The sequence below is a fragment of the Lagopus muta genome, chromosome 4, assembly GCF_023343835.1.
Source record: "Lagopus muta isolate bLagMut1 chromosome 4, bLagMut1 primary, whole genome shotgun sequence".
NCBI lineage: Eukaryota > Metazoa > Chordata > Aves > Galliformes > Phasianidae > Lagopus > Lagopus muta.
The window spans coordinates 24,483,584-24,510,121 of NC_064436.1; the positions used below are offsets into that span (position 1 = coordinate 24,483,584).

At 33.9% G+C, this 26,538-nt stretch overlaps 1 protein-coding gene across 2 annotated transcripts in view; it reads right to left on the minus strand.

Annotated features, from left to right (window-relative positions):
• Positions 1–838: 838 nt before the first annotated feature.
• The window catches only part of GLRA3 (glycine receptor alpha 3), a 73,403-nt gene continuing 47,703 nt past the window's right edge, over positions 839–26,538 (minus strand). Inside the window, exons 6-10 of one of the 2 annotated variants that reach the window (XM_048942749.1) lie at positions 18,387–18,524; positions 13,706–13,920; positions 12,293–12,439; positions 9,496–9,615; positions 839–5,167 (exon numbers count right to left, since the gene is read on the minus strand). In XM_048942749.1, coding sequence (XP_048798706.1) covers positions 4,898–5,167; positions 9,496–9,615; positions 12,293–12,439; positions 13,706–13,920; positions 18,387–18,524 — 890 coding nt within the window. In that variant the 3' untranslated portion in view covers positions 839–4,897. The remainder of the gene's footprint in view (positions 5,168–9,495; positions 9,616–12,292; positions 12,440–13,705; positions 13,921–18,386; positions 18,525–26,538) is intronic. The other variant, XM_048942750.1, reaches the window with a different exon arrangement.

Genomic DNA, 26,538 nt, shown 5'->3' on the forward strand with positions numbered 1-26,538 from the left:
TATATGTATATAAACACTGTTATAATCAGATTAGCAGAACTCAAGCTGTTCTCAAAAGACCAACGTGTTAATTTTCCGGAAACCATTTTCTATGAAGAAATAGCTAGCAGATCCCATAGATCTGTCTGTTAGCCCATCAGGCTATTTTGCTGCAAGCAAAATACTTTCCATTTCTAAAAATGTCAGCAGGACTATTTTGATATGGCTGGACTTATCTCAGTAGGCATTTACCAATATAACTTTCTTTAAGTTTTCACAATGGGCTTTTTTTTTCTCTTCATTCATTCCTGCCATGCCTTTTCTTTCATGTTTTCAATCCTGGAATACTTAAATGGTAATGCACCTTAACTACTGGCAAGGGCTTCAATTTATTTTTCAAATGGTATTGATAGTCTCTCCTGTGGTTTTAAACACATCGCCTAAAGTGTCATAAAAATAATTGCAGTTTCTGAAAAAACGTTCTTTATTTTTGAACAAAATATCTACATTGACATGGGTAACGCCATAAATTTCACATATTTTAAGACTTCTGTCTGCAGAGAATGTCAGTTTAAGTGCAATATGATACTATAATACAATAAAAAGAACTTTAATCAAATCCATGCATAACACATTAATAGTTTTACCAAAAAGGAAGTATTTGAGATGAAATTGCCATTGGATGTTACTAGACAGAATTCACAGGAGAACATGTTTAAAACTCACAGACAAGTTATTAATACACTATATATATTTTTTCCCTTTATTTTTTTCTGTATCCTTTAAAATTTTGGGATCACTAGCACACAAAATATGTATATAATGTTAAAACTTTATGTCAAAAGCTTATGGCACAATCTTTTTTTTTTTTTTTTTTTTTAATACAGCTCACAATTACACATTCCTGGAACATCAGTAACTTTTTCAGTCCATTTTATCCATTAACATCACTCTGTTATGCAACAAAATATAAACATAATAAATGTTTATTGCATATTTCACAAAGATAAAAGTGAAGAAGTGCAGTAATATTCAAGAATGTCAAGAATACAGTATGAGCCAACAATTTTCTGGCATTTAACCCACTGCTTCTAGCAATCTAACCTGCTTCCACAAGCCTTCCAAACTGATAATATTTCAGTAACTACTGTAGGTGATGCATGTTGCCTGAAGGCACGTTTTCCATAACCACTTACAAATAAAACACCCATTTTATTATTAACAAGTAGCTTAGTTTGTGATTTATATCTTTTTCTTATTAGTTTTCTCAAAAAGGAAAAAATTATGATGATTTGATAGTACTGATTGTATAGTAAGATGTGGAAAAAGTTATTTCATAACCTTCCAGGGGGTACTTTGAAAATTAATAGCTCACTCAGCAGTTTCACAGTATAAGGCCAAATTCTGCTCTGTTGGATTGCATTAATTCCTATGAAAGCTCAAAGGAGAGCAGAAATTACACTTAAAATATATCTACTTTTTGCAACCAAACATCTCAGCTTGGGCTGGGTACTGTATAGATAAGTCCATTTCCATCTAATATAAAATTATTGCTAAAAATAATAAATGTAATCTTTTTTAAGGATAAAGGAAGACTTTCCCTCCTATCAAAAATATAAGTTTTTGTACAATTTATCTTATCTACATTAGCAACCTACAGTTCTCTAACGGGTTATAGTACAAAGTGGAAGAAATACCTAATTTCTTTAATGTAAAGTGCACAGCTAAATCACCTAAATATAATACTTTCTAGTGGTTAAAGAGAATCACCTCTCACAGATCACAGCAGATTTGTTATAGAGAAGTCTATAAAAAGTTTATGGAACCAACTCTAATAAAGAGAATGGAAAGAAAAGTAATATACTATTAAACTGAAAATGATAATTAAATTTTGTATTCTTCCTGCATTCCTCTAACCTAATTAAGTAGTAGTACTTGCTGTCAAAATTATTTAAAAAGAATATGTACTTCATTTAAAAATTGCTAAATTCCAAATAGTATAACACTATTATTTCTTCTTTCCTTTCTCCCTCAATGCCCCTCTAATTTATCAACATTACTGAGAAAAAAGGACAACCCTCTAACTCTATTTCTCTGATATTTGCATATGGTCTTAAAAATAAGATGCATTTTCCTATGTGGAATTTAAGCAGGAATTTGGTAGTCGAATATATCCACTGCACCTCTGAGTGACATTTCTTATCCTTTTGAGGACCTGAAGCTTTTGGCTTTACTGAGGCAAGCATGGTTTTGGTCACATATCTCTAGTCAGTGGTGAGTAACAGACATTCTTGCCTTGAATTGTCTTATAATCTCAACTGGTATTTCTGTCTTTCTCTACTAAGTGACTTTATCCTAAGTCATTTAGGAATAATCTAAATGAAGTTTAAATCTATTTTGGTATACCCAGTATTCAGTATATTGCAGAGGCTTCCACTCTGTTGGCAAATGTTATGTTTTCTGTTAAAAAAATTAGGGGAGAGTTCTTGGTTACATTACATCGAAATTGAAAATCTGTATTTAACTGAGGGCAGCAGATTACACGCCAAATGTATTTACATTTGAAAACATCATTATGGAACCATTTTTCATTTCTCCCCTATTTGAAATACTTTTTTTACTAATATATTACTTAAAATAAAGTTCAGTAATGCTGTAGAGCTTTTATGCTATAAAAATATTTAAATCTCTTTACTTTCGCTATGCCTTCTTAGAAAACTGAACACTATGTGTAAGTTTTCTGCTTTGCTTCCCAATGTAATGCCTAGGAAGCAGAATAACTAGGAGTTAGAAAACAGAATTGCTAGCAGTTATTCTGATCTGGTCTTATGCATTTACCACTTCAATTAAGAATTCTTTATTGAAGAGAAGCCAGCTGTTTTGTAGGGAAAGAACTGAGATAAGCCAATTTTTAATATGATTGCTTATAGATTATGAGTCCAGTCCAGTACTTCAAACAGTCCTTAAAAAGATACTTTGACTTGACTGCTGACAAGGATAAATTAATATCCCTTTTTACGTGACACATTTTATGACAATTTTAAGGGAAAAAAAATATAATCCATCTAGTTATGTAAGCTCATGATACATGGATGAGCACCTGTGCTCATAAATGAATGGGATTTTTTATAAATAAATTTATAAATTTATAAATATGAAGAAGTAACATTAAAAAATATTACTTGAAGTGAATTGAGTTTATGTCAGACCATAAAAAAAGAAAAACTATTAAAAATACTGTTTTAGAATATTATTTTTAAAATAATAGCATTTAAAATGGAGGAGGATTATACATTTTCTGACACAGCTGAATAAAATCTGAGAGCAACTATTTTAACTCTCTAACTAATCCTTGGAGGAAAACAACAACAAATTCAACCAAACCCAAGGTTGCTATGTTATAATCCTCAGTGCAGAGTTACACTGCTTCCATTACTTCATATGCAACATGCCTTTGGCAGTGCACCAGATGTTTGCCTCCAGCTGTATTTTGCTTTTGTATACACATTCTGAGCAATAATGAAGCAAAAATTCAAAACATGTTCAAAACAAAAATATTTTGCAACGAGAAACAGCCTCGTTTACTGGACTTTTACATAATGAATAATTCTAAATATTAGATTTATATCTTAGCATACTGTTGTTTTTCAGTGGACAAAAATGGCAAGACTAAACACCTGTCTACAAGCTATGTCATAAATATGACCTATTGTCTTATAACTTAACGAAGAAACCATTGATTGATTTAGTCCCAAAGAAGGAAAATGTCTCTGAGTATTAATAGGTTTTCTATTTATTATACAAAACATAAATAATGCAAAAAACCATTCAGATCCCTTTTCATGTTTTAGAAGAGCTACATGCTTTTTTTTTCCAAAATTGTGAAGTGTTAACTAATCAATGCCTCAATCATATAAATATACTTAAAGAATACTACAGAAAGCTACTATATGATCTATTCCTACATTGATCTTCCTGTGATATATGTAACATGTAGGAAATGTATGTAAATAAACGCAGCTGTACTCATCCTCATAATATTTCAGTGAAGCAGTTGATTATTTGCCTTTAGTTTTGGTCCAATATCTCTATGCACTGAATTAAAATGAAGCATTGCAAAATTTTGACGTAGTTTGTCTACCTCGAATACTGCATGAGTTTGTCAATTAAGAAAAAATTCTGAACTTTTTAAAAGGATTTACAAATATTTTAAGTTGCCAAAGCATAGGTAATTAAAAGAAAAAAAAAGTATTTTGCAGGAATCAATACTTTATAAATGTTGATGTATCTTCCAGGTGATACATAGACTATTTAGCTGTAAATATTTTGGGCTAGCTAAGATTATTTCAACTCATACCACCCAGGAGATTGATAAAAAGCATACTGAATAAATTACATTAATTAAATGTGTCAACTGTGCTCACTGCAAAACCACAGGTCTTGTCCTTAGGACAAGAAAGAGTTTAAAAATCTAAACTCAAGTAATTTATCGTTATCTTGTAAAACTGAAATAAAGGTAGCAAATACTAGTATATTCTCTAGTAATATGGGATTTACATAGACTATTCTGGATTTGGGATCATTAAAATACATGAGAGTTTAAAAAAACATTAAGGAACATCAAATAATATTGTACAATTATACTACTATGTAACAGTATGTATAAACACTTGTCAGTAAAGCTTGAGTAGAGAGTGATTTACGATGAGTTGCTAACATTTGATCTAGAAAGTTTGCAGTTGCAGAGTGTCTTCTCTTGAGTCATTCTTCCATTGCACTGTAAATGGGCATTTCAAACTAGGCAAGATCTGTTTACCCTCCTTAGTGCTTTTTGCTTTCCCAGTCACTCCACTTGTTTCTCTCAGAAAGCTTCCTGTTGATCATGGCAGACAGATCTCTAGGGCTGCAAGCCTCAATCTTATTGGTGAATGTCTTCGTGCCTTATGATTTTGTAAATTACCCAGTAAAAAATGTTGAAAATTAGAAAGGCTAAAGGGAAACAAGCTCTGGAAATTGTGTCTATCTTCTTGGCTCGGTCAATGAATACTTTTCTCATCTCATCAGGGCTTTTAGGTGCAGCTTGAGCAGGATTATTTGGCCCCTTCTGTGCCACTCCATCTTTTGCTTGCAGACATGGCCCCACTCCATACGCTGTAAAACTGAACTGACTTTCCTGTGCATCGTCATCCTGTTGCATGAAAAAAAAAACAAAAAAAACCAACAAGATTTTACAGAAATTTTACCAGTTACTAAATATCATTTACTACATCTTTAGCTCAGTGACATTTTTGAATCCACTGATTAAGTGGTTGAAATTTCAGCCCAAAGTTCATGTCAAAATATTTTAGCAGCTCTAATGAGTTTTTCTACTTGTTTCACTTCGTAATCTATTTAGAGAAAAAAGAAAGATTAGTAAATGAATTTACTGGCTTAGGAAACTAGTGATAATCAGGCACACATCTGATTTGTTTTTATTTTCTACATTCATGGTAAAAGCCTGCAATCTTCAACTGGGAAGACTTCAGGGTTCTTTCAGACAGCAGCCCTTAACTCTATGTTGCTTAAAAGGGTGCGATGGCTTCTTGTGATACCTATCACACAAGCAGTAACAGTGTTCATTAGTAAGAATTCTGCCTATTTTATATTTGTGTTTTGTTATTTCTGCTGTTCCCTGTATGTCAGATAAAGTGAATAGTATGTAAAGTATCTTAGTTTGACATAGAAATAATATAAAATATTTAAAATAAAGTTAGTATCTTAAAAATATATATATAAATAAATTTTAAAATAAAATAAATGAAAGCTGAAGGCCAGAATTTTGATTTGACAATTAAGGTGAAAACTGTCAAAAACATTCTGAATTCAGGAGCTGTGAGTGAAAGAGGTTTAAAATCACAAGATACAAACCCAAATGTAAATGATCTTGAAGACATACATATTTTCACAGCATAAATATCTGGTATGTAGCTTCTGTCTGGAAACACATCTTGTACATCTCTTTACCCTGTTATAAATATTCTCTATAAAGCAGGCACAAATACGGAGTGGCAAATAATACCTGGACTGCGAAGCCAGCACCAAATTTTGTTTTGAAATACATTTCAACATAGATTTCTAGTGTGTATGCTACTCAAAGATAGTTCTATGATTTTGATGGCATTCGCAATTAAAAAAAATCATTTCCTTTTTTTTATGTCTAATTATCCTACTTGTTTTAACATTCTAGAATTCTGTAAATCATGACAAAATATAACACATTATTTCTTAAAAGAATTCTTTAAAATTTTTTTTAACGTTTTATTTCTTTTTTGGAAATCCACTTTTGTAACTATTCAAATAAGGGGCAGAAGCAGTCAGTTTTTTCTGATGAGAAAGAAATTTTGATATTTTGAAACTCTGCTTAACAGAAAATGATATAAACTTTACATTTACCACAGTAAATGAAGTAATTAGTGTTCTGGTTCAATAGTTCTGAAGCCTTTCTGTTTCATGTAAACCTCTTTGTTTTATTTTTTGAGCTAACTTCCCACTTATCATTGTTTAAATCTCAACTTCAAAATTCTCAATTTTGAAGATGTCAATGCATTTGAAAATGTTTTTGAATCAATGATTCTGAACATATTAAAGTTTTGATTATACAGTACTTGTTAAGGAAAAGATTTCTTCATTTAAGAAACTATCAATTAACTTTGTTAGCAATATTAGTTGAATCAGTTATTGGCAAATGAATGTATATAAATTAGTATTATAAATTAGTAAATAGAAGTGAACTAGCTGGGCAACAGCATGAACATTCAGCATGGCTGAATCACCCAACTGTTGTAGTTGTAATCTAATTACAATACTTTTTCTTATATGTAAACTGAATAAACTGGTAGACTACTACAATTCACTGAAACTGCTATGCTTTGAATCTCTATCATATTTGTTATATAAAAACACTAACAACAAAAATAAAGGAAAATTAACATGAAAGCAAAGGATGAAGAAAAAAAATCGTTGATTTACTTTCATATGGAGATGAATAACAGAAATACAAAATGTTAGGATGAATTTTGATGACGTGATAAACTAGATTAGTGTTCCTCTCCTGTCAGAAAACATGTCATGGTTTTGTTGTGTAGGGCTTCACACAGCAGACTTCTATCTGCAATGCTTGCCCACAGTATGACATGATCCATCTGTGAACAGGGCAAATTTCATTTTCTGGTAGTTCATTGTATGTTGGGGTCTCTTTAGCATGATACTACTGCTTCCAAACTTTTTACCTTCAGGCCAGTCCGTCATCATTTAAGGATTCCTGGGCAGCTGAGATTCCCCTTTCAATCGCCTGGCTTGTCTCTGTTGCAGGTGCCATCTCATCACAGCGTTAAAGTAAGGCCTTCGGCTTTCAGACGCTCGTTCTCATTTCATTTATTAGCTCCAATTCTAATTTTATTGTATTATATTGTATTATAGTGCGTTATCTTGCATTCCGATATCTTATTTAGTAGATAAGTTTGTTTCTACTCAGATCATTAACCACTGTTTTGATTTTAGACCCATTTCCCATTTTTTCCCTTTTCCCTTTCCTGGGTTTGGATCCAGGGGTTCCCCTGCCTCGCTAGTCGCAGAATCAGGCAAAACCAGTCCCTAAACCAATGACAATAGGAAATAATATTTTAAGAGTAGTTGTATTCCAGAAGTGTTGTACTTATGTATTCCAGTTAACAGGAGTTACAAATATGGTAGATGTGAGAATTTATACTGTACTTGCTATTTCAGCAACTTTGCACATATGAAAATCTGTAAATCGGGGTTTAAATCTTCTCATGGTTCTCCAGAAGATAACGTTTATGATTGCATCAGCTCAAAATGATTATAAAGTAATACTGCTGTGTAGCAGCTTTCAGTTGGTTGTGTTTTCTGGATGAGGCACTCTGCTATGACTCTACTGTCTCTGTTCTATGTCTACCTGAGTTGAGCAATCTTCCCAAAATAGTTTTAAAGGCCAAGCTCCTGCTTATTTTTCACTTGCAGACATTCTTTACTTAATCTACAAGCAGGATGATCAGTAGTGCTCTTTTCTGTTGAGCAGTTGATGTGAATATCCTTCTAGAGGTCTAGTCCAGTGATGCTGGATGGATAGTGTCTCCACAATGGCAGGTAGAGTGGTTGGAGCCTGCTAAGTCAGACTCAAGTGCTAGGGATATAATGCATACACAGGAAAGGGCACTTTGCAGAGCACTGGGTATCACCATAATTATTTTCTGGGGTACCAGATGCAATATTTGTAGTTCTGGAAGTTTTGTAGCAGGGTCATAGTGTATAAAAAGCATTAATTTGGCAACACATTCATATCTAAGGGTGCTCCTGTAAAGCAGGAAAGATGCAGTTGCTATTATTGTTGATAATAACATTTGAGTGCTTTTTTGAGGGCATTAATATAAAATGACAGCAGTACTCCATGTGCTTTTATAAATTGACTTGGCTACAGTCCTTCTTTTTGACTAGAAATATTTCTGATAATCCATGTGTTGGTCACAGCTGTTACAGCTGTTAAAGTCGTCTAATGGATACCCTGTACATTTTAGTGGAATCTCTGGACAGGGGATCTTCTTGGAGGAGTCCATTGCATACGGGGTGATTTTTTCTTTCAAAACGTATTAATGAAGCTCGTGTGTGTGTGTGCGTGTATTCATTTTAGGCCATCACTGTTAAAAAAAAAAAAAAAAAAAAAAAGAAAGGGTTTCCTTTCTTATTTTAGATAAAACTTCTAAATTTTTAATGCAAATGAACTTCATTAAAGCTTTGGTATGAATGTGCTTTTCACAAATACTCCTTTGGTACTATTAGTTCGAAAGTTATTCTGTGTATGGCTACATGTAAATATGTTATTAACTCTATTAAAATTGCTGTAATCAAAGAACGATAATTTTAGATAACGTTTTTTATTTAAAAAGTAGAATTTTTTCAAGGCTCAAGGAAATCCTAATTATTATGCTCAGCTATAAAGTATTAGAAAGCTTTCTGTTTCTGTGGCCATGTGTGGTTATGCTCTTTCTCTTCATGTATTTAATAATACACATCTCTTGAGGAATATTATGCATAAATCCTAAAAATATCTGTGTGGCCTTTTGACTGTAGGTTTTGGTAAGAGTTTGAGGATTTATTTGAAACTGTGGCTTTGGTTATTTGAACACTATTGTTTACTACTATACTGTTCTGAACTGCAAACAGCTTGATTTTATACACTAATCTGGTACCAGTTGATTTCCTCTTGAACTGATGTCACTGTTTCTTTGAAATTGCAGAAAACAAAATTTTAATATCATGTTTTAATCCTGATTTAAACAGATCAAAATAGATTACAAAATTGATGAGATAGATACCTTTCTTAACATTTCACGTCATCACATACAGGTAGCAATGAATGGAATCCACATGGAAAGACATTATTTCAGACAAAAGGACAGGGCCTCTGTTAATGATTGGATATCACATTTTGACAAATGGGACATCTTCTTCATAGTTTACCCTTAAATTTGTACTGTAGATTTGAGGCAAAGTCCCGTCTATAGGTCCTGCACATCTCAAGCCATTGCTATGCTGTAATGATTCATTGATTTCATTTCCATCAAGAACTCCCTCAAAATACTTTCATCAAAATGGATGGGTTGACCAAAAAGAAAACAAAAGAAAAGAGGTGTGATTACCATTAAAGACAACCTAGTTTGCATGTCTATTTTCCTCACTAAAGATACTTGTGATCTTTAGATTTTGGAAAATAGAATTCAAAGATTGATTGTTCTTGAAAACTAAATACCTTTTTTTAAAAGCTAATCTAAAATCAGTGGTATTCAGCATAGGAACATAGTTCATGCTATTTTTCCCCATACAGAAAAACACAACTAAGAAAAAGTGCTGATCATAGGTATGTTTTGGTTGTCCTATATCGTTCTTCTAATTCTGACATATTTCTTTTGTTTCTCAAGACCTAAAGGAGAGTATATTTAAATAAATAATTCATATTCATTCATTCTGAAGGTGTTTCCATCACATCAGCAATATAATATTTGTTAAACTTACATTCATTGACTAGATTTACTTCCCAAACAGAAATAAAGCACAGTAGATCAGATGCTAACAAATGAAGTTTTAAATTTGGAAGCAAAAATTTTCATATTCATAAGATTTTGCCATTTCAGTAATTATAAAGAAACAAGAAAATAATCTCTTATTGTGATGCTTACTGAGAAAAAAAGCAATGGATAGATTGCATATTATGCTCCAATAACCATTGTTTTTTCGTTTTTTTTTTTGTTTTTTTTTTTTTTTTTTTTTTTTTTTTTTGTGAGTGTATTTATAACAAAATCCCAGATTTCTTTCAACTACCTACAAATTTTTGTCACTTCTGTAGGAATTGTATTGGGCTTCTAAAAAGCAATATGCCTTTCAGTTATTTGGAATCATTAAGTGAGGTCCATAGCTACAACAATAAAAGTGGTAGCCAGAGGGTGCAGTTATACCTAAGAATCATCTTTGATGTTACAGCTACTGCTGCCCAGGAAGAGAGGCAGCAAATATTGTATTAAGATAGGTAAGAAGGAAGCAGTGACTTTCGGTAAGAAAAATAAAATATCATAATGGCAAAGACAGATGAACTTTAGATGCCAAAACCTCTTGATACAGCTCTGTACCTTGTACTTTGTACAATTTTATAATTTTTTTTTTAAATTCAATTATTTTTCTCTGAGCTTGATCATTTAGTTTTTAGCAGTATTTATACGTCCTATGTTTTTAATCAGTATTGACAAAGAATAACCAATTATTTTGATTAGATTTATGAAAGATATCAAGCTTGGAGAATAAAGCAAATCTATTTGAGGATATGTTTGGAACAAAGATTTAATCCAACAATTTGAACAAAGAGTCCAAAAAATATGGAGGGGGATAATCAGTAGGAGAATGCACAAGGTACTACATTTAGCACAGAATAATCAACTTCATGAAAGAAAATGGTTCTGCAGTAGTTCTGGAAAAAGTCCTGAAGTTTATGAAAGATCACAATCTTGATATGGATGAATCTTATGCAGTTGTTAAAAATGCAAATAGCAAACTTTTAGATAATCATGTGTATATAACTTGCAGGATTTGGTCCTTTGGCTGTTGGCAGCTCTTACTGGCTACTCCTAATGTTGAAAATATGATTTTTAGGAACTATGTGGCTTACAGAATTTCCAGGGAAGGAGAATGACAATAAGCAAAAGTGTGGGAAACGTGCCCTGAGGGAAAAGATTGTACAAACTAGTCCAGCAAAACACTTAATTCCATTAAAAACAGACTAAAAGTACAGTCACATTAAATATCACTCAACAAAGTTGTTTATATTTGACATGGGTCACATTTGTCATGGCCCACCTGCCCCCTCTTGGGGGGCCTCCAAAAAACTTGGAAAGGAACCTCTTGCAATGTAAGGAGTAAATTGAGGTTAGTCTGCAGAAATTAAAAATGCCTGAACTTGTCATGTTGCTATGTTGCTATGTCAGACTTTCATCCACACTACAGGTATTCACTGAACGCCAGTGAAAAACTCCGTGTGACACCAGTGGTGGGTTCTCACTGAATGAGAAGTCGATAGAGGTATTTTCTCTTTGAAAAATCAGTAGGCACTTTTGTATGCTGTTGTAAAACACTTTGATTATTACAAATTTAAACTTGTAACATTAGCTGCTTGGCTTTACACGTTACCAGTGACTTCCCTTAACAGCAGTTTAGATAGCTTCTGCCATCAAATAAATATAAGTAGCCACTACTCTATTAAAGCTCTTTGCTAACTGTATGAACAATTTACACTAAATTGACATATGTGAAAACACTCTTCTCAGACCCTTAAAAAATGTATATCCCACAAATAAAATCAATTCAAAAATTAATGTTCATGTTTAAAATACATGAAATACAGCTGTTAAATCTAGAGTGAAATAAGAAAAATCTTAATGCTGTACAAAGTGCTGCAAGTAACAGTCATGTTGATCCACTGAAGTATAATCTGACTCTTCTAACAGAGAGAAATTCGTGTCTGTGCAGATGGCTCCCACATGGCCCATGCCTCATTTAAAGCCCTCTTAATCCTCCTTTTGAGAATTCAAGTTGGATTTATGCAGCACGTAGTCCTTGTAGTGACCCTCAGCCTAGAGTGGATTTTGTTCTGTGCTGCCATTTTATTTATATTGCCACTTTAAACAGCAGTGTGTTTACCAAACTGAGCCCATCTTCCAGCATAATCAGTCCATTAGACTCCCTTCCAAGCTGTGAGTACTATTAGCTTTACCTTGTTCTTCTTCCTTTTCCGTCGGAATCGTAGGAGTTCTTTATGCTGCCTTGACACAAAATTTACAGCTGCATATTCCAAAAGTGCAGAAAATACAAAGAGCAGACACACAGCCATCCAGATGTCAATTGCTTTGACATATGACACCTAAGAAGAAAATAGAGCAGAAGACTGAATATTTTCAAAGCACAGATGTAATGTTTAGCATTTCATGTCAGGAAGAAGCTCGTTAATATCTCCAAACCTAGCACTCATTTGTGAAACAAATTTTCACATGGAAGTTCTATAATAAGAGAGAAAACAGTGGAATACTTATATTTTAATGATTATTTTTTAAGTGTCGTCTTTCACAGATGTTTACTATTTTTCACCCTAACAATTTCTCTTAATGTACTGTATATTTTATCATAAACAAAATAATCCACAAGGATCACATGTTCGTCCTCCATTTCTCCCAATGAGGTCTGTGAATGATGCTAAGAATTGCTCTGTTATACTTATTTAAAGTTCCCAGACTAGAAATTAGGTGAAGTGAGATGCAAAATTCTGATATGTTCATTTTATGTTCATTTTTTCTGCTAATACAGGCAGAGTAAATTAAAGATATAGATTTAAATTCAGTATAAGTACTGAAAATGAGTTACAGAACTGATGAACTCACTGCAGTCCTTCATTGCCAAGCTCAGCTGCAGGACATAATCTGAACTGGGAATATGGAACACTCTCTGTGTAGAGATTTACAAGAGTTTTATCATTTAAGACAGCAGAGCTAGCATCAGGCCTCAAGAATGTGACAAATACATCTGCATCTCCCTTTGGTAACCCCTTACGTTCTTGCTTTTCAGGGTTTTTAATGTGTTTCAGTTTCTCATCAGTTAATACTACATTCAGGCATATTGTGATCCATATACACAATGTACAAAGCACATTCACCTCTGTTAGGGTTTTTTACTTTACCTAGAAAAAATGTAATCAGCAAACTTAAAAAATCCATGTTAAAACTCATACAGAAGTGGAATTTGTTTTTATTGCATACATTTTTTCCCACTAACTGCAATGAAGATGGTCGAGGAATAACAACTGAAAGGAAAAACAGTCTTTAAAGCAATTCCCTTAAGAAATTCAGTTATATTTGATAGCACATTATTAGATATTGGGATCCAGAAAAGGACAAGCTTTTGATATCAATTGATATAAAGCAGCACACATTTGGTACAGAAAAACATTGTTTTCATCGCTTGTTGGGATATGTTGTTTAGCATGCTGTGGGATTAATATTTCAAAGCTATTTATTTCCTTCAAAATAATAAGTGATATTAATTAAAACGTGTAAGATTGACTTAAGGACTTTATTTGCCACATAATGTTTTTATTTTGTATTAATGCAGTACACACAGAAGAAATTCCACCTACCTTTGGAAGTGATGCTCGTGAGCCTGAGCTTTGTGTTGTCATGGTCAGTACAGTTGTTATGCCTAAAGCCACTCTGGCTGGAGCTGCATCCATATTGATCCAAAATGACACCCAAGAGAGAATCACGATCAAGAGACTTGGTATGTACATCTGGATGAGATAATAACCCATCTGTCTCTCGAGGTGAAATCGGACTTCTATACACGTAAATTTTCCTTTTTATAACAAAGAATAAATATTCAATAGAAATATATTGTTACCTAAAGAGTGTATACTGCATCAAATACATTTCTTCTCCAATGAATGGTGAGTGTTTTAATTTCCCTTCTGTGACTTTTAATATGTGCATTATGCCATTTCAAAAGGATTAACTGCTGGAAAGAAAGTGATCTGAATAACTGCAAATTTAAAATTCAATAAGCTCTGGAACACTTATTTCCTTATATATGCAAAGAATCACATTATGTTTTGGTCCAATTTTATGCTTAAACAATTTTTTCTTTATTCCAATGAATTGGAAGAAAATGTAGTGACAACAGTGAAGGTGCTAGGTCATCAACAAGAGATCCCGTAAAGTACTTCCCTTCACCTCCATTCAAATTGTTTTGACTTAAATCAGAAATAGAAGACTTGCAAATGGGCTACTCCAGGAAACTGAGTGGCCTCATTTTTCTGAATACCGAGCATCAAGCAACTTCTACTGATGTAACTGAGCTAGAACAAAAAAATCTACTGTCTGCTCATAGCAGTGCCAAAACATGCATAAGCAGAGTTTTCTCTGATCAAGATATTTTACTCTGTAAATTATATATTTTTTTCAGTGATCTTGACCTAATCTCATTATATTTTCTAATTCTACTCAATGTTTACATTAATCAGACATAAATACTGTTGAAGGTAATGCTCTTACAATAAATACTGTATATATGACAGAGTTTATCATAGCAAGAAATATACATTTGACAGATTTCTTATCTATTTCAATAAGAGCATTTCGTAATTCCAAGTTTAACATGGAAAGACATTTAGTTATTTATTTCTTAATTGATAGGAGGATTTTCTTTTTTGCTGTGCTTTCGAGTAGTTTTTGATAGCACTTTCCTAATCCAGCTTTATCTGTTTTATAAGAAATGGTTCCATTAACAGTGCTTTAATATTTATCATACTAATGACATTTATGCATCAGATTTATGAATGATTCAGAGAATAAGCTTATTCTTTACTCAGTATACTATATGTTATGCTCTAACATTAGGCATTCAGAAATGAATACTTGATAAAGTCAAACTGAAATGTTTTAATTCCAAGCATAATTAGTGCTTGGAATTATATTCTGAACTTTGTTGCTTTCACAGTACTTCTTCTAACATGCCCTTAGTTATTTCTACAGTGCTATACTAAATTCCATTGTATGAAACCTTTATTCTGCCAAAGAAAGAAAAAAGAAAATCAACAACCCACCATATTTACAAAAGCAGTAGCTATAAAATGTTAAATGCACAAGTTGTAAATCTAACTCCACTGAAAGCGTGACTTAATATTCCTGCCTTCCTCTGAGGCCCAGTGATTTTCTGCACCTGCCAGTCCATGTTAGGAGCTGATGGAATTACATTGACTTTGGGATTTCCCCCTCAGCTGTAGTGTGCTTCCCAGCCAAGACTTCTGTGTTCCTCCTCTCCTCTGTTCCCATGTAGTGCTGAAGAATTAACTTAATAGGAGGCAACTTCCCAGGAAGACGGGTGGCTACCCAAATAGAAACCCTTCTGTTTCTGCACAGATTACTGGGCTTTCTCATCCATGAGAGACATCAGAGGACAAATGCAGCAGACAGAAGTCAGCAGAGACTATCTCAGCAGAGACCATTTGCAGCAGTTCTTGGTCTAAGCTTGGAAAGGGTATTGTTAGTTTTTGCCCTTCCTGGCTGAGATCAGAACCACCTGCATAAACTTGGCTGATGAAGCAGAATGGAAATACAGCATTTGCACTAACAGATGTGAGCTTCAGCTAGGAGGCAGCCAGCAGAGGCTGTGCTGTTTTTTATAGCTGAAGCCATCATCTAGCTGTGAGATCCTGTTCTTTTCTTGTCCCTCGTCCCTTTGCCTCCTGCACCTTAAATATTTACAGACATTGATCAGATCCCCTCTCAATTCAGGTTCTCACTAAAGTAACCTGTTCGGCATGCTGTCATTCTGCCAGTAAAGTATTAGTAATACTAATACTTGTATTAGTATGAAACTTCTTATGTTCCAGTTTCAACCCCAAAAGGTTGCAGATCCATGGGTTATAAATCACTACTACAATGTCAGAAACAGTGTCTTAGGTGATTCTCAAACAACATGAGGGTTTGAGTTCTTGTTGACAGAGGAAAGCATCAAAGCTTGTTTCTCCTTCTTTAGGCACTGTCATGTTAGTAGCAAAACGGCCCAATGTAAGACATTGTCAGTAGTAGCTGGGACCTAGAAGAAGCACAGTTTGCAGGTTGTTAAGCAATTTATTTGGCTTTAAGAGGAAAGAAAGAAGACCATGGGAAAAATTGTGTATGGACTACATACATTAAGAAGTTGAATAGGTTGAATGGGGAAGATGAAGTTAAAGAATTGGGCAGGTCACCAAGATTGCAGATTTACCAAATTACAGATACAGAGACATCAGAAATGGTCCCTTACAGAATCTATCAGTTCTGCTGGTGAGCAATAGCCATGTCTGCGCAGTTTCCAGGATTGCTACAAACAACACTTAGAGTGAAAAAAAACCCAAACCATTCTATTGACAACACAGTTCTGAATATTTTTAATCAGCATTATGATTAGTATAGTACCCGTGGTAATGGAGTTATTCAAATTTCATTTGTGCTTGCTAGTCAATGTTCATTATGTATGAATCTGCCTATGTATGTTGGTCTGTGCAGCTACCAGCAGTTGCAGTTGAAAACTGGGTGTTCCATGAAAGCCCAGCATGCATGTGACACAGTCAGGGTAAAGCAGGACGATCCTTGTAATGTGAGAAGTCACATATGACTTTTCTGGTTACTAGGATTTCACTTCATTTTCTAAATTTGTCACTGTAGACATGCCAGAGGATGTAAAAACAGATAAAAATGATCGTAAATATCATTGCATCAATTTAAACACAAGACCTCATGAGCCATTATGCTGTGCTGTTGCTGAAACCCTTCCATCCCTATATTTGAAGAACTTTATATATGTTATTTTTAAGCTACAGTTACAGCAATCCATTCTCAATTGGACATGAAACTCTAATGAGTGCATGCACTGATTAGCTCTTACATACTGTCCTGAAGCTTCAAGTTAATTTGTTTCACAGGAAGATTTTTAAAAATTTATTTCTGTTCTACAGAATGTCTCGCAAAAGCTTTCCATCCTGTGGTGCACCTAAACTTAATCAAGAAACTGATATTTGGTCACTTGAAATGAATTATATGGGAGTTTATTCTGGAGTATTCTAAAAGGGTATCTGTCTACAGGATATGTGTTCAACCTTCTAAACTTTTGTTGTTGTTGCTATCTTTCACTTATGTGTTAGTAAACAACAGTAAAAAAAAAAAAATGTTTTGCTACATATACACATTAATTATATTATATATTTTATCCGTGGCTCAAGCCAAAGTTTAGAGACTCATGGTTTCAGAGAACACTTCGAATGTTGGTATTTCTATCCATTCTAAATAGAAACCATTAGAGAACCTTCAGTTCTCTACCCCTAGGGTATCAACGCAGCTGTGATACATTCAGTGTTGAAAAGCACTTTTATTTTATTTTCACTGCAACAGGACATTCTTTATGAATGCTGCCCGTTGAATTTTCCCTCCTCTGTCAATTCAGCAGAATCCAAATAAAGTAGTTTGAAACTTAAATTTCAAGTTATGTTTAACATATCGACAATCACACTGGAGAGCAAACTTTAAGAGAGAATGGATAAATGAAAGAATCTTAATTGTGTGCTTTGTTTGTTTTTAACTTGAGAAGATGGAAGCTGTGCACTCTTAGCATTTGCTGTACATATTTTTGGAGGATTATTATGCTCGTGATCATTCAATTTTCAAGGCAGTTTTGTTTACAATTAGAAACAAAATGACTGAATTAGTATTGATAAAACTTTGTTTTTCCCAGTACCCTAGAGACATAAGCTAAACATAACATCACAGTTCTACAAAGACCTCAACTCAGGAAGGCCGTATCTAGTTTGGACAGTCATCTATTGTACAATAAGGATACTTTCAGCTGGTCTGCATTTTTCCATTGCAATTAAGAAATAGGACAGGGATAGCTGGCTTGGAAGAAGTAACAGGCTTTTCCTGATGTAGCCAGGCAGGGCTTAGTGCACAGCATATGGACTTCTTGGTCTTGGCAGTGCTTCATATCCTGAAGTGTATATGTAGTCATGGCATTCACTAAAAAAAAGAAACTCCTGACTAAATTGCTTCTTTATTATTTCAAATATGTATTTTCTTAAGCTTACTGAAATAGAAGTTTTCTCAGCTGCGAGGTGCTTTTCACTGTGTCAATTATTTAAGACAATCTTGTCCTGAAAAATGCATCTGTATGTTTCAATCGTCTTGCGAGTTCACTGAGAATATTAAACAAATAAATAAATCTCTCCAAAATAACAATAAATGTAAAATGATGGCTTTTTGGTTTTAATCACTAATATGCTTTCCTACCTGTATTGTAATGCTTGGTGCAGTAACACAAATCCTTTTCTTCTTTCAACAGAAACTGTGGCAGAGTGAGTCCTTCTGCTACTTGAACTGCTCCTTTTTCTTGCCATTCAAAAATGAGATCATTCATTGTGTATCCAACTAAAAATATATATATATATAAACTTTAAGTCAGGGACATACCAAATAGTGATGACTTCAGCAAATGCCATTAAAGTAGAAAATTCACCAGATCTCTTTGGGCTAGTTAACAAAAACACATTATTTACCATTCTAAGCCACACTGAGGTAGGAAAAAAAGAAGGCTTTCTTTTTTGAAATCTTAATAGTTATGTAGCATCAAAATCAGCTATGTTTGGCTCATTTTTATGTATTTATCCTCTCTTGCACCATCATATCTCCCTCTCATTCTATATGGAGTGAAATGTTAGACGTCAAAGTTATATTTATGGGCTTATGTCAATTTATATCAATTTAGATACAAATTCTTGAAAGGAAGTAATGAAAATTTATCCAGCAGTGAGGTATTAGTTGAACTGAAAAAATACTTTTTTTCTCTGAATCTGGTGGAAAACATGGAAAAGCAATTGTTCATAATCTCATGTGAGCTGACTGTGAAGAACGAACTGGCACTCCATATTCAGATTCCGGTATTTACTCTTACCTCATGGATGTATGATTAAATAAAACCTTAACATTTCTAGCTGAAGTGCTAATCAAGGGGAAGACCTTGCAAAGAGCAAATAGTTTTTCATTGTATTTCTATCTCTCAGCTGAATATGTGCGTGAACTTTCAATGGGGAAAAGCTGTTCTACATCCTCTGTATATGTCAGAAAATATATCTTTGGAATTCTATTCCAAAGTTTTTCTGGATAAATTGTCTGTAACAACAGAAAGAAAAAAAAAATTGCTTCCTATTCACATTAAGGTTTCATTTAGACTTTCTCAGGACATAATTAATTCAGACAATGTGAGATTTTAAGACTGAAATCTAAAACTATTGTTGAAATAGTTTGACCCACAAGGGTACACTTGACTCATATATAATAGATTGAAGCATGAGGAAAAGAATGGAGTAATTTTTACATCTAAATTATAAAGTTTTCATCCATTTAGTTTCTTTGCAATGTTTCTTTTCTGCTTTACTCCAAAGCCAATTAGCTGTTAAGAATAACCTGCAGATAACTGGAAACATCTTTTAACATTTCAGTAACAATTTAGTGTTTAAATATCGTGTTCAGAAAATACGGAGATTTTGAGTTCTAGTGAGGGAAATAAACTCTGTTATGCAGACGTCAATCTTTCCCCCGTTATGTTCAGTGACTTCATTACTCTTTGAATACATCTACAAATGCTATTCAGACATACTGTTTTGATATACTGGCCTCAAACCTGAAACACACTTCATCCTTTCTAATCTGTCTTTGTTGAATGTATCTGCACATTAAGAATCAGTGACCTTCAGATTTGTTCTGTTTCTTTTGGAGAGTACCCTTAATATTAAGGTTTTTGCAAGCACTTAGGATGATACTGGTTTATCTTCTTTAGTATTTTGTTGGGACTAGATGAAAATAATAAAAACAAACCCATATCCTTTTAAATAAGTGCTTCAGTAAGATCAGATATTACACAAGACATTACATGCTTGTATTAAATGTACTTTTTTCATCTATACTTGCATGCACAACAGTATAAACACAGATTTAAAGTTTCATATCAAATGTCATAAAGTAGAAAAATTCAAAAATATAGCTCTTACCAAGCTTTGCATGTATTCAGACAAAAAGTAGTTGTGTGTAAAGATTAGCATTTGAACCATGTAGATTATGGCCAGAAGTGATATCCCCTGAGTAAAACTCATTGAACTGACAGGAAACAACTGCTGCGTCAAAATGTATTTCACTAAATCAAATTCATTCATCTCTAATGCATTTTTAACTTTGAATGTCTATTCTGTCCACTAATTCTTCAATAGTGTAATATATGAACAACAGTAACTATATACAAAGTACTGATATAAAAGTTTATTTTTACTGTCTACATTTTAAATACCCAAATAGAGCTTTAACATTCAATACAGTAATTCTAGTTTTCTAAGACCATACTGGTGCAGTGAATGCGTCCTAAAACACAGAAGAGCTTAATGGAGAAACAGTTTTATGTTATTCCAAATAAAATAAAATAAAGTGTATAATGTATACCTTACTTCTATTAGATATATCAAATTAGTCTCTATTAAATTTGTGTCCCTTTATGCAATGTGAAATACAAATAAACCAAACAAATGTGCCCAATGAATTAGTGAAATCTACAGTGAAATTAATTTTGAATATTGAACTACTTGATAACACTAATTTGTCTCCGGATTTTCTTTACTGAGCAGTGTTATCTATCCTTGATTTTCTAAATGAAAATATGTTATTGTTTGATGCAGTTCCAAACAATTTGATGAATACATTCTCTTTTCCACCTACCACATCATTCTTTCATCTCTGCATGAAAGAAAGCAAGAAAAACTACAGTGGAAAATATCTTGTTATTTGTAGATATGAAACAAAATCAGAGAATTTTTAAGAAAGAAGTGCAAGAACAAACTGCAACTCCCCGAATATTCCGTGCGAAAAAGAGCTAAATCCCATGTTATTCTGCATTAGAGTATTTTTTTTCAAGAGTAACCGGAATGCTCATAGAGCTAAATGAGCTTCTTTGGTATCTCAAAACAGAAAAATATTTTTGTTTCTTAACTGCTTTCATGAAGATCAGCTGCATAGCACAGTAGTTAACACTTAGTGCTGGTGGGTATAGCTGTGTGCATGGGGCATGATGGGGAATAGAAGAACATCTATGAAAGTGTTTTTTAAAATGCAGACTAGTAGTTTTTATACTGTGCTTTAAATACAATAACAATTTAAGTGCATGACATTATATAAATAAGAAGCCTAAAGATCAGATATGGAGCATGTTAGTTTTGGGAACTCTTTTGAATATGTAATTTATGTTTCCTATTGAAGTGGCGCAGCACCATGAAGACATCATGGCATATTTTGAAGTTACCACGAGGTTCAATCTCAGCAACAATGCCAAGTAGAGACTTACGGTCTTGATATGAATAAGGCACTAAAGTATTTAGTAACATCCAATGCAGTGGGTTGTGTGCACAGCAAGTCACAGAAACATAGGGAGCTTTGGTAAGGAAAATTTTGGAGTCTCAAGGTCAAAATGTTATTTTTTTTAGATACAGGATCCTAGAATTGCCAGTCATAAATGTTTACAATATTGAAATTATGTGGATAAATTTAAAATCCTGAAGCCACCACTTGAGTTCAGTGGGGCTATATATATCATTCATGCATATGTATGTGGCAAACTGAGGCCTACATTTGCAAAATGGAAATTTGATTAGATACTGTAACAAAGCAGGTCTGCATTTACTTTACTCAGCTGCAGAATAAAATGAACACTCAGCCATCTGCTCCTGAAATAACTCGTGCAGGAATAAAAATGAAGGTGAATAAAGTAGTTCACTGCCTGTATAAGATCAGCTACTCCTAGTTGAGCAAAAATGGATGGCTGAAGTGAGTAATGAGCTCTCCTTGTGCTAGGTTTATACAGCACCATCTACACTGATCAAGCTTGTAATTAGAGCTGAGTGTATCTGAAGCACAACTGCAATTAAAAATAATTGATCTGAATGCAGCTGTATTCAATAGTATAATTCAACAAGACAGATATCTTCTCTGTGTGGTTTTACATTCTGGCTGATACTCTTGCTAGGAGAGGAAAGGGTCCATTAGTTATGCTTTTTGTCTGTGTCTTTTACATGTTCTAAGAGTGAAAAAGTAGGGCACTGTTAGAGGAAGCTCTGTTAGTTTCTACACTTGACATCACTGATGTACAGCTTGTTTCACTTCCTCTCAGTGAGTCTTCTTTCTAGTCTGTAGGATTCTTTTACAAATGGAAGAAATAGCATGTTCAAAAAGTAGGAAACTGCTATAGTGACTGACCCACAATGTTGATTGAGGCTCTGAATAAGTAGAGTGCATTCACTTGGCAGAATGAAAGTTTGTGAAAGAGAATCAGGTGCTGTGAGAGTAGGTAAGATTTTATTTTCAGGTGTGCCACTTTGGATACAAGGGAAAGGAGGAGAAAATAGACAAGGAAGCCTCTAATGGCAAGTTAATCATAGAATGAACCAGAAATCAACAAACCTGTAGAAGTACCTTATTAATTTCCCTGTAAAAAAGGCTATGATGTAGCCTTCTATAATTAGAAGCAGTCTGATATAACTGGCACCAGTTTCTTCCTAGATTAACTGCATGTTATCTCCCTTCCCCCTGAAATTAGAATAAACTACTTTGTTTTAATTTAGTAATGCAATCTTCTGTGATGCTAGATGACATAGAAGGGCAATAAGGACTATCATAAGAGGTTAAGGAGGATCATTATGATTTTTAGTCTCCTACTGATATATGACTTCACTGGCATGTTAGTAGCATTGCAAATACTGTAACCTCCTCACCCAGCAAATGGAAAGAGGGGCTTTAGAGTTTTTGTTGTTTATGAACATAGTTTGGCGGAAAAAAATCAAAGGTAGTTGTTGATATCAGACACTAACCTTAAAGATATCACTTATAGGTTAGGAAGTCTCAAGTTGCTAAAAGTGTATCAGTGTAGGAAAAGGAAGAAAAAAAACTACATTTGTTTGTTGAATAGCAATTCAACAGGACTGGTTAGATTGTGTTAATACTGACTATGTTAACCCAAAGTCTGAAGTCTTGCACATCTGTAATGAAAAAGCAGATGGTAAATTATTGGTAATTATATGACGTATGCGAACTGCTGAATCACAGCCTGAACCTCTGATTGACCACCTGAGCTGAGCAATGAGTCAGCCCTGGGAGCACAGGTGAAGACAATTCTGTGCTATCGGAAGGGTTGGAGCCTGGCTCCACTTCTCCTAGACCCCATTTAAAAGCTGACTATTAGTAGAGAAGAATCTCTTTTGGAGATTGCGCCTCTTGAATTTTTTTCAGCAAGCCTAGGGTAAGGGTAAGTTTCTGTCTCTTCTTCTGTAGCGTGATAACCTGTTTAGCCTAACTTTCCTGTATATTTCTTAATTATAATATCTGTGTGTTCCTTGATTGCACTTATGACGAGATTATAATCCTAGAAGGAGGGGCTGCTAGATGGAGAACTTCTCAAGAGCAGTCAAGAACTTTGTGTATGTGTAGCACTGTGGCCTTTTAGAAAAGCAGCTTTTTAAAGAGGTAACTCATTTTATGAATCCTTACGTGGTTTTAATAGCTACTAAAGGGTGTACTGGCAGACTGAGACCTCTGTCTGAGATGAGTATTAAGAACTGTCAAACTGACTAAAATTAGTTTTTGGTGTAAAGGCTCTGAAACAATTAGTAAAGTTGGATTTGGTCTGCAGAAGTTTTTCTTTAAATTTTTAGATCTATTAGAGACCTTGTGGTAAATGTGCAGAAATGAAAGCAAAACTCTGTATGGTGGGAGGAAGGGGAAAATATAAGAAAATACAAGACAAGAGATGAGAAGTGGTTATCAGGACTTCTGCTTGCTACGTTTGGTGTAGCTATTTGAATAACCTAGGCATCAAATAAAATAAACTGTAGTGACAGTCTATTTAATTTATCTACATAATCTACACAGAACTCTTCAGCAGAAGACAGACAAGACCAATAAAATCTGATCTGTAGCCCACAATGAAAATTTTCTAGTTAAATTGAAAGCTTTCAGTGTGCGCAGTTATGTGCTTCAAGAAAGATTCATGGGAAGAAGATTGTAATCTTACTGAAATATTTCAAAGTAGCAAGGGCAATCGCAGTGCCTACAAGAGAGAAAACTAGACTGTTCTCTTGGGCTTGGTCATCTTTCCCAGAAAATATTATTTTTTGAAAAACGTATTGACAAATTATTACCAACACTTATAAAGACAAATGAAATCCTTGGAGGAAAGTATCATTTGAATCTGTTTTCTTCCTTTCTTCTTCACTATTATCATTTTTAGTAATACATGTAACTTCTGCGTTCATCCAATTCTGAAAGAGGATCCAAACCAGCCTTAAGTAAGATTCAATTCAATCTTCATGAATGGATCTATAGAGTTATACAGAATGCATTATAATAGAGTTAAGCAATTTATGACAGCTGCATACAGTTTGAGAGTTTGAAGATTTTAATTTTGTTAATTCAATATTACCTTTGGGTAATAAAAGCCTATTGTTTCATAAGCAAAACAGCAGACACCCAACAAGTTTGTCTTGAAGAATTATAAATAAAGTGTCTTCAAAGTATGGACTTCTCTTCTCCAAGCTGTTTAAGGACTACTCCAGAGAAAAGCGAAGCTTGGTATTCAAGAGAAGTAATTCCCACAAGTCTTCAGTAGTCCACACATACTTTGAATGAAATCTCTTGACAAATTTTAATACCAGAGAACTGTCTTACTTGTGAATTTGTTTCCTTCTAACCATTTTTAAAGTACCATTCTAAATAATGAAGACAATATTTTTGAGCTAACTTCTGATCTACATATATATCAGTATATCTTGTAAATTTTCTGCTAATTCTGTTCTATTCTTGAAAGTATTTGCTTCTCGTACATCTTTTTTAAAATACATATATACACATTAAAACCTCTTCTTCAATAAACAATCATGTGAATAACATTAAAAAAACAACCAACCCTAAATATCTAGCATTTCTGTGCTAGAGAGTTTGGTTTGACTAGAGGTTTTATTTTGTTTCTTTTAAACCCAGTGATTAACCTAAACTTCATTCTTTTTTTTTTTTTTCCTAAGTGTTTTGAAAGATAGAAGTGCAAGAGTAACATTAGACTCATTCAGCAAACTGAGCTGTTCTGTAGGCATCCAGCTGAGGAAAGCACAGCAGTCATGTTGACTAGAGTAATTTCACTGCTTTTCCGTTAGGTATCCCAGCAGAATAGGACAGGCTGCCTACAGATTACTGCTGCAAAGAATGTGGGAGAGTTTTGGACTGTGCCTTAAATTTCAAGCAACTAGGCAACAGAGAGGACTTCGCAGATCTAACTAATCTGTCTTCAGCTTGGGGTAAGTGTAAATTCTTATATTATAAGTTACCCACTTAGAATATTAGCTCTGAAAATCACCTGTATTGTGATTCTAGGCTAAACTTATTCTGGATTACCAAGAAAACATTATTCTATGTATTTCTAAGCCACATTTCAAGGGGACTGTCCTCTGATGGAATCTCACTGTTATAGGTTTATCCTTATTAGATTTTCAGAAAAGAGCAGCATTTCAGGCACAGACCTCTCCCACCTCTCTCAAATCTAACATGTGCTAAAGACTGTAAGTTTTCAGGTGTCACTTTTACATTAGTTCTTGTAGGTTCAGCAGCAATTGCAAAGTTGCTCCTGCCCTTTCATCCTGTGTTAGCTGGGAACTGAAGAGTGTGAATATCTATCTCTTGGTAGCTGTGTATGAGGTCATACTTTAGGTGCACAGGGTGGTTGAGTCACCCTGCTACAGAATAGAAGCCGTGTACTCATTCAAGTGCATATCCTAGGATCACTGGTGGGTAAGAAATCTAGCCCTGGTCTTTCCCATGTCATCTGTGTTTTTACGAGAGAGGAATAATATGCACATAATTTCCCATGATGCTGACTATCTATTTGCCTGCCTACAGATCTTTCTATTTCAACAATCTCTATCCCTCCAATTTTGAGGCTGGGAAGAAAGAAAATGTACTGCTCAGGTAATAGCATTTTGCAATATAGAGTATTTCAGTATTTCAGACACCTGAAAACTTACAGTCTTTAGCACATGTTAGATTTGAGAGAGGTGGGAGAGGTCTGTGCCTGAAATGCTGCTCTTTTCTGAAAATCTAATAAGGATAAACCCTCCAATTTTGAGGCTGGGAAGAAAGAAATTGTACTGCTCAGGTAATAGCATTTTGCAATATAGAGTCAATTTTCTCTGAAATCCCCCAAAATGGGAGATGATGGGAAGATGATTTTTGTAAGGGAGCCAAAACATCAAAATAAAATGATTTTTATCCCTTACATATAGTGCTTTTCATGGCATGTTTCTTCTTTTGTGACTGGTGTAGTGTTTTAATGGTACTACTGGTTGAAGATTTAAGAATATTGAAT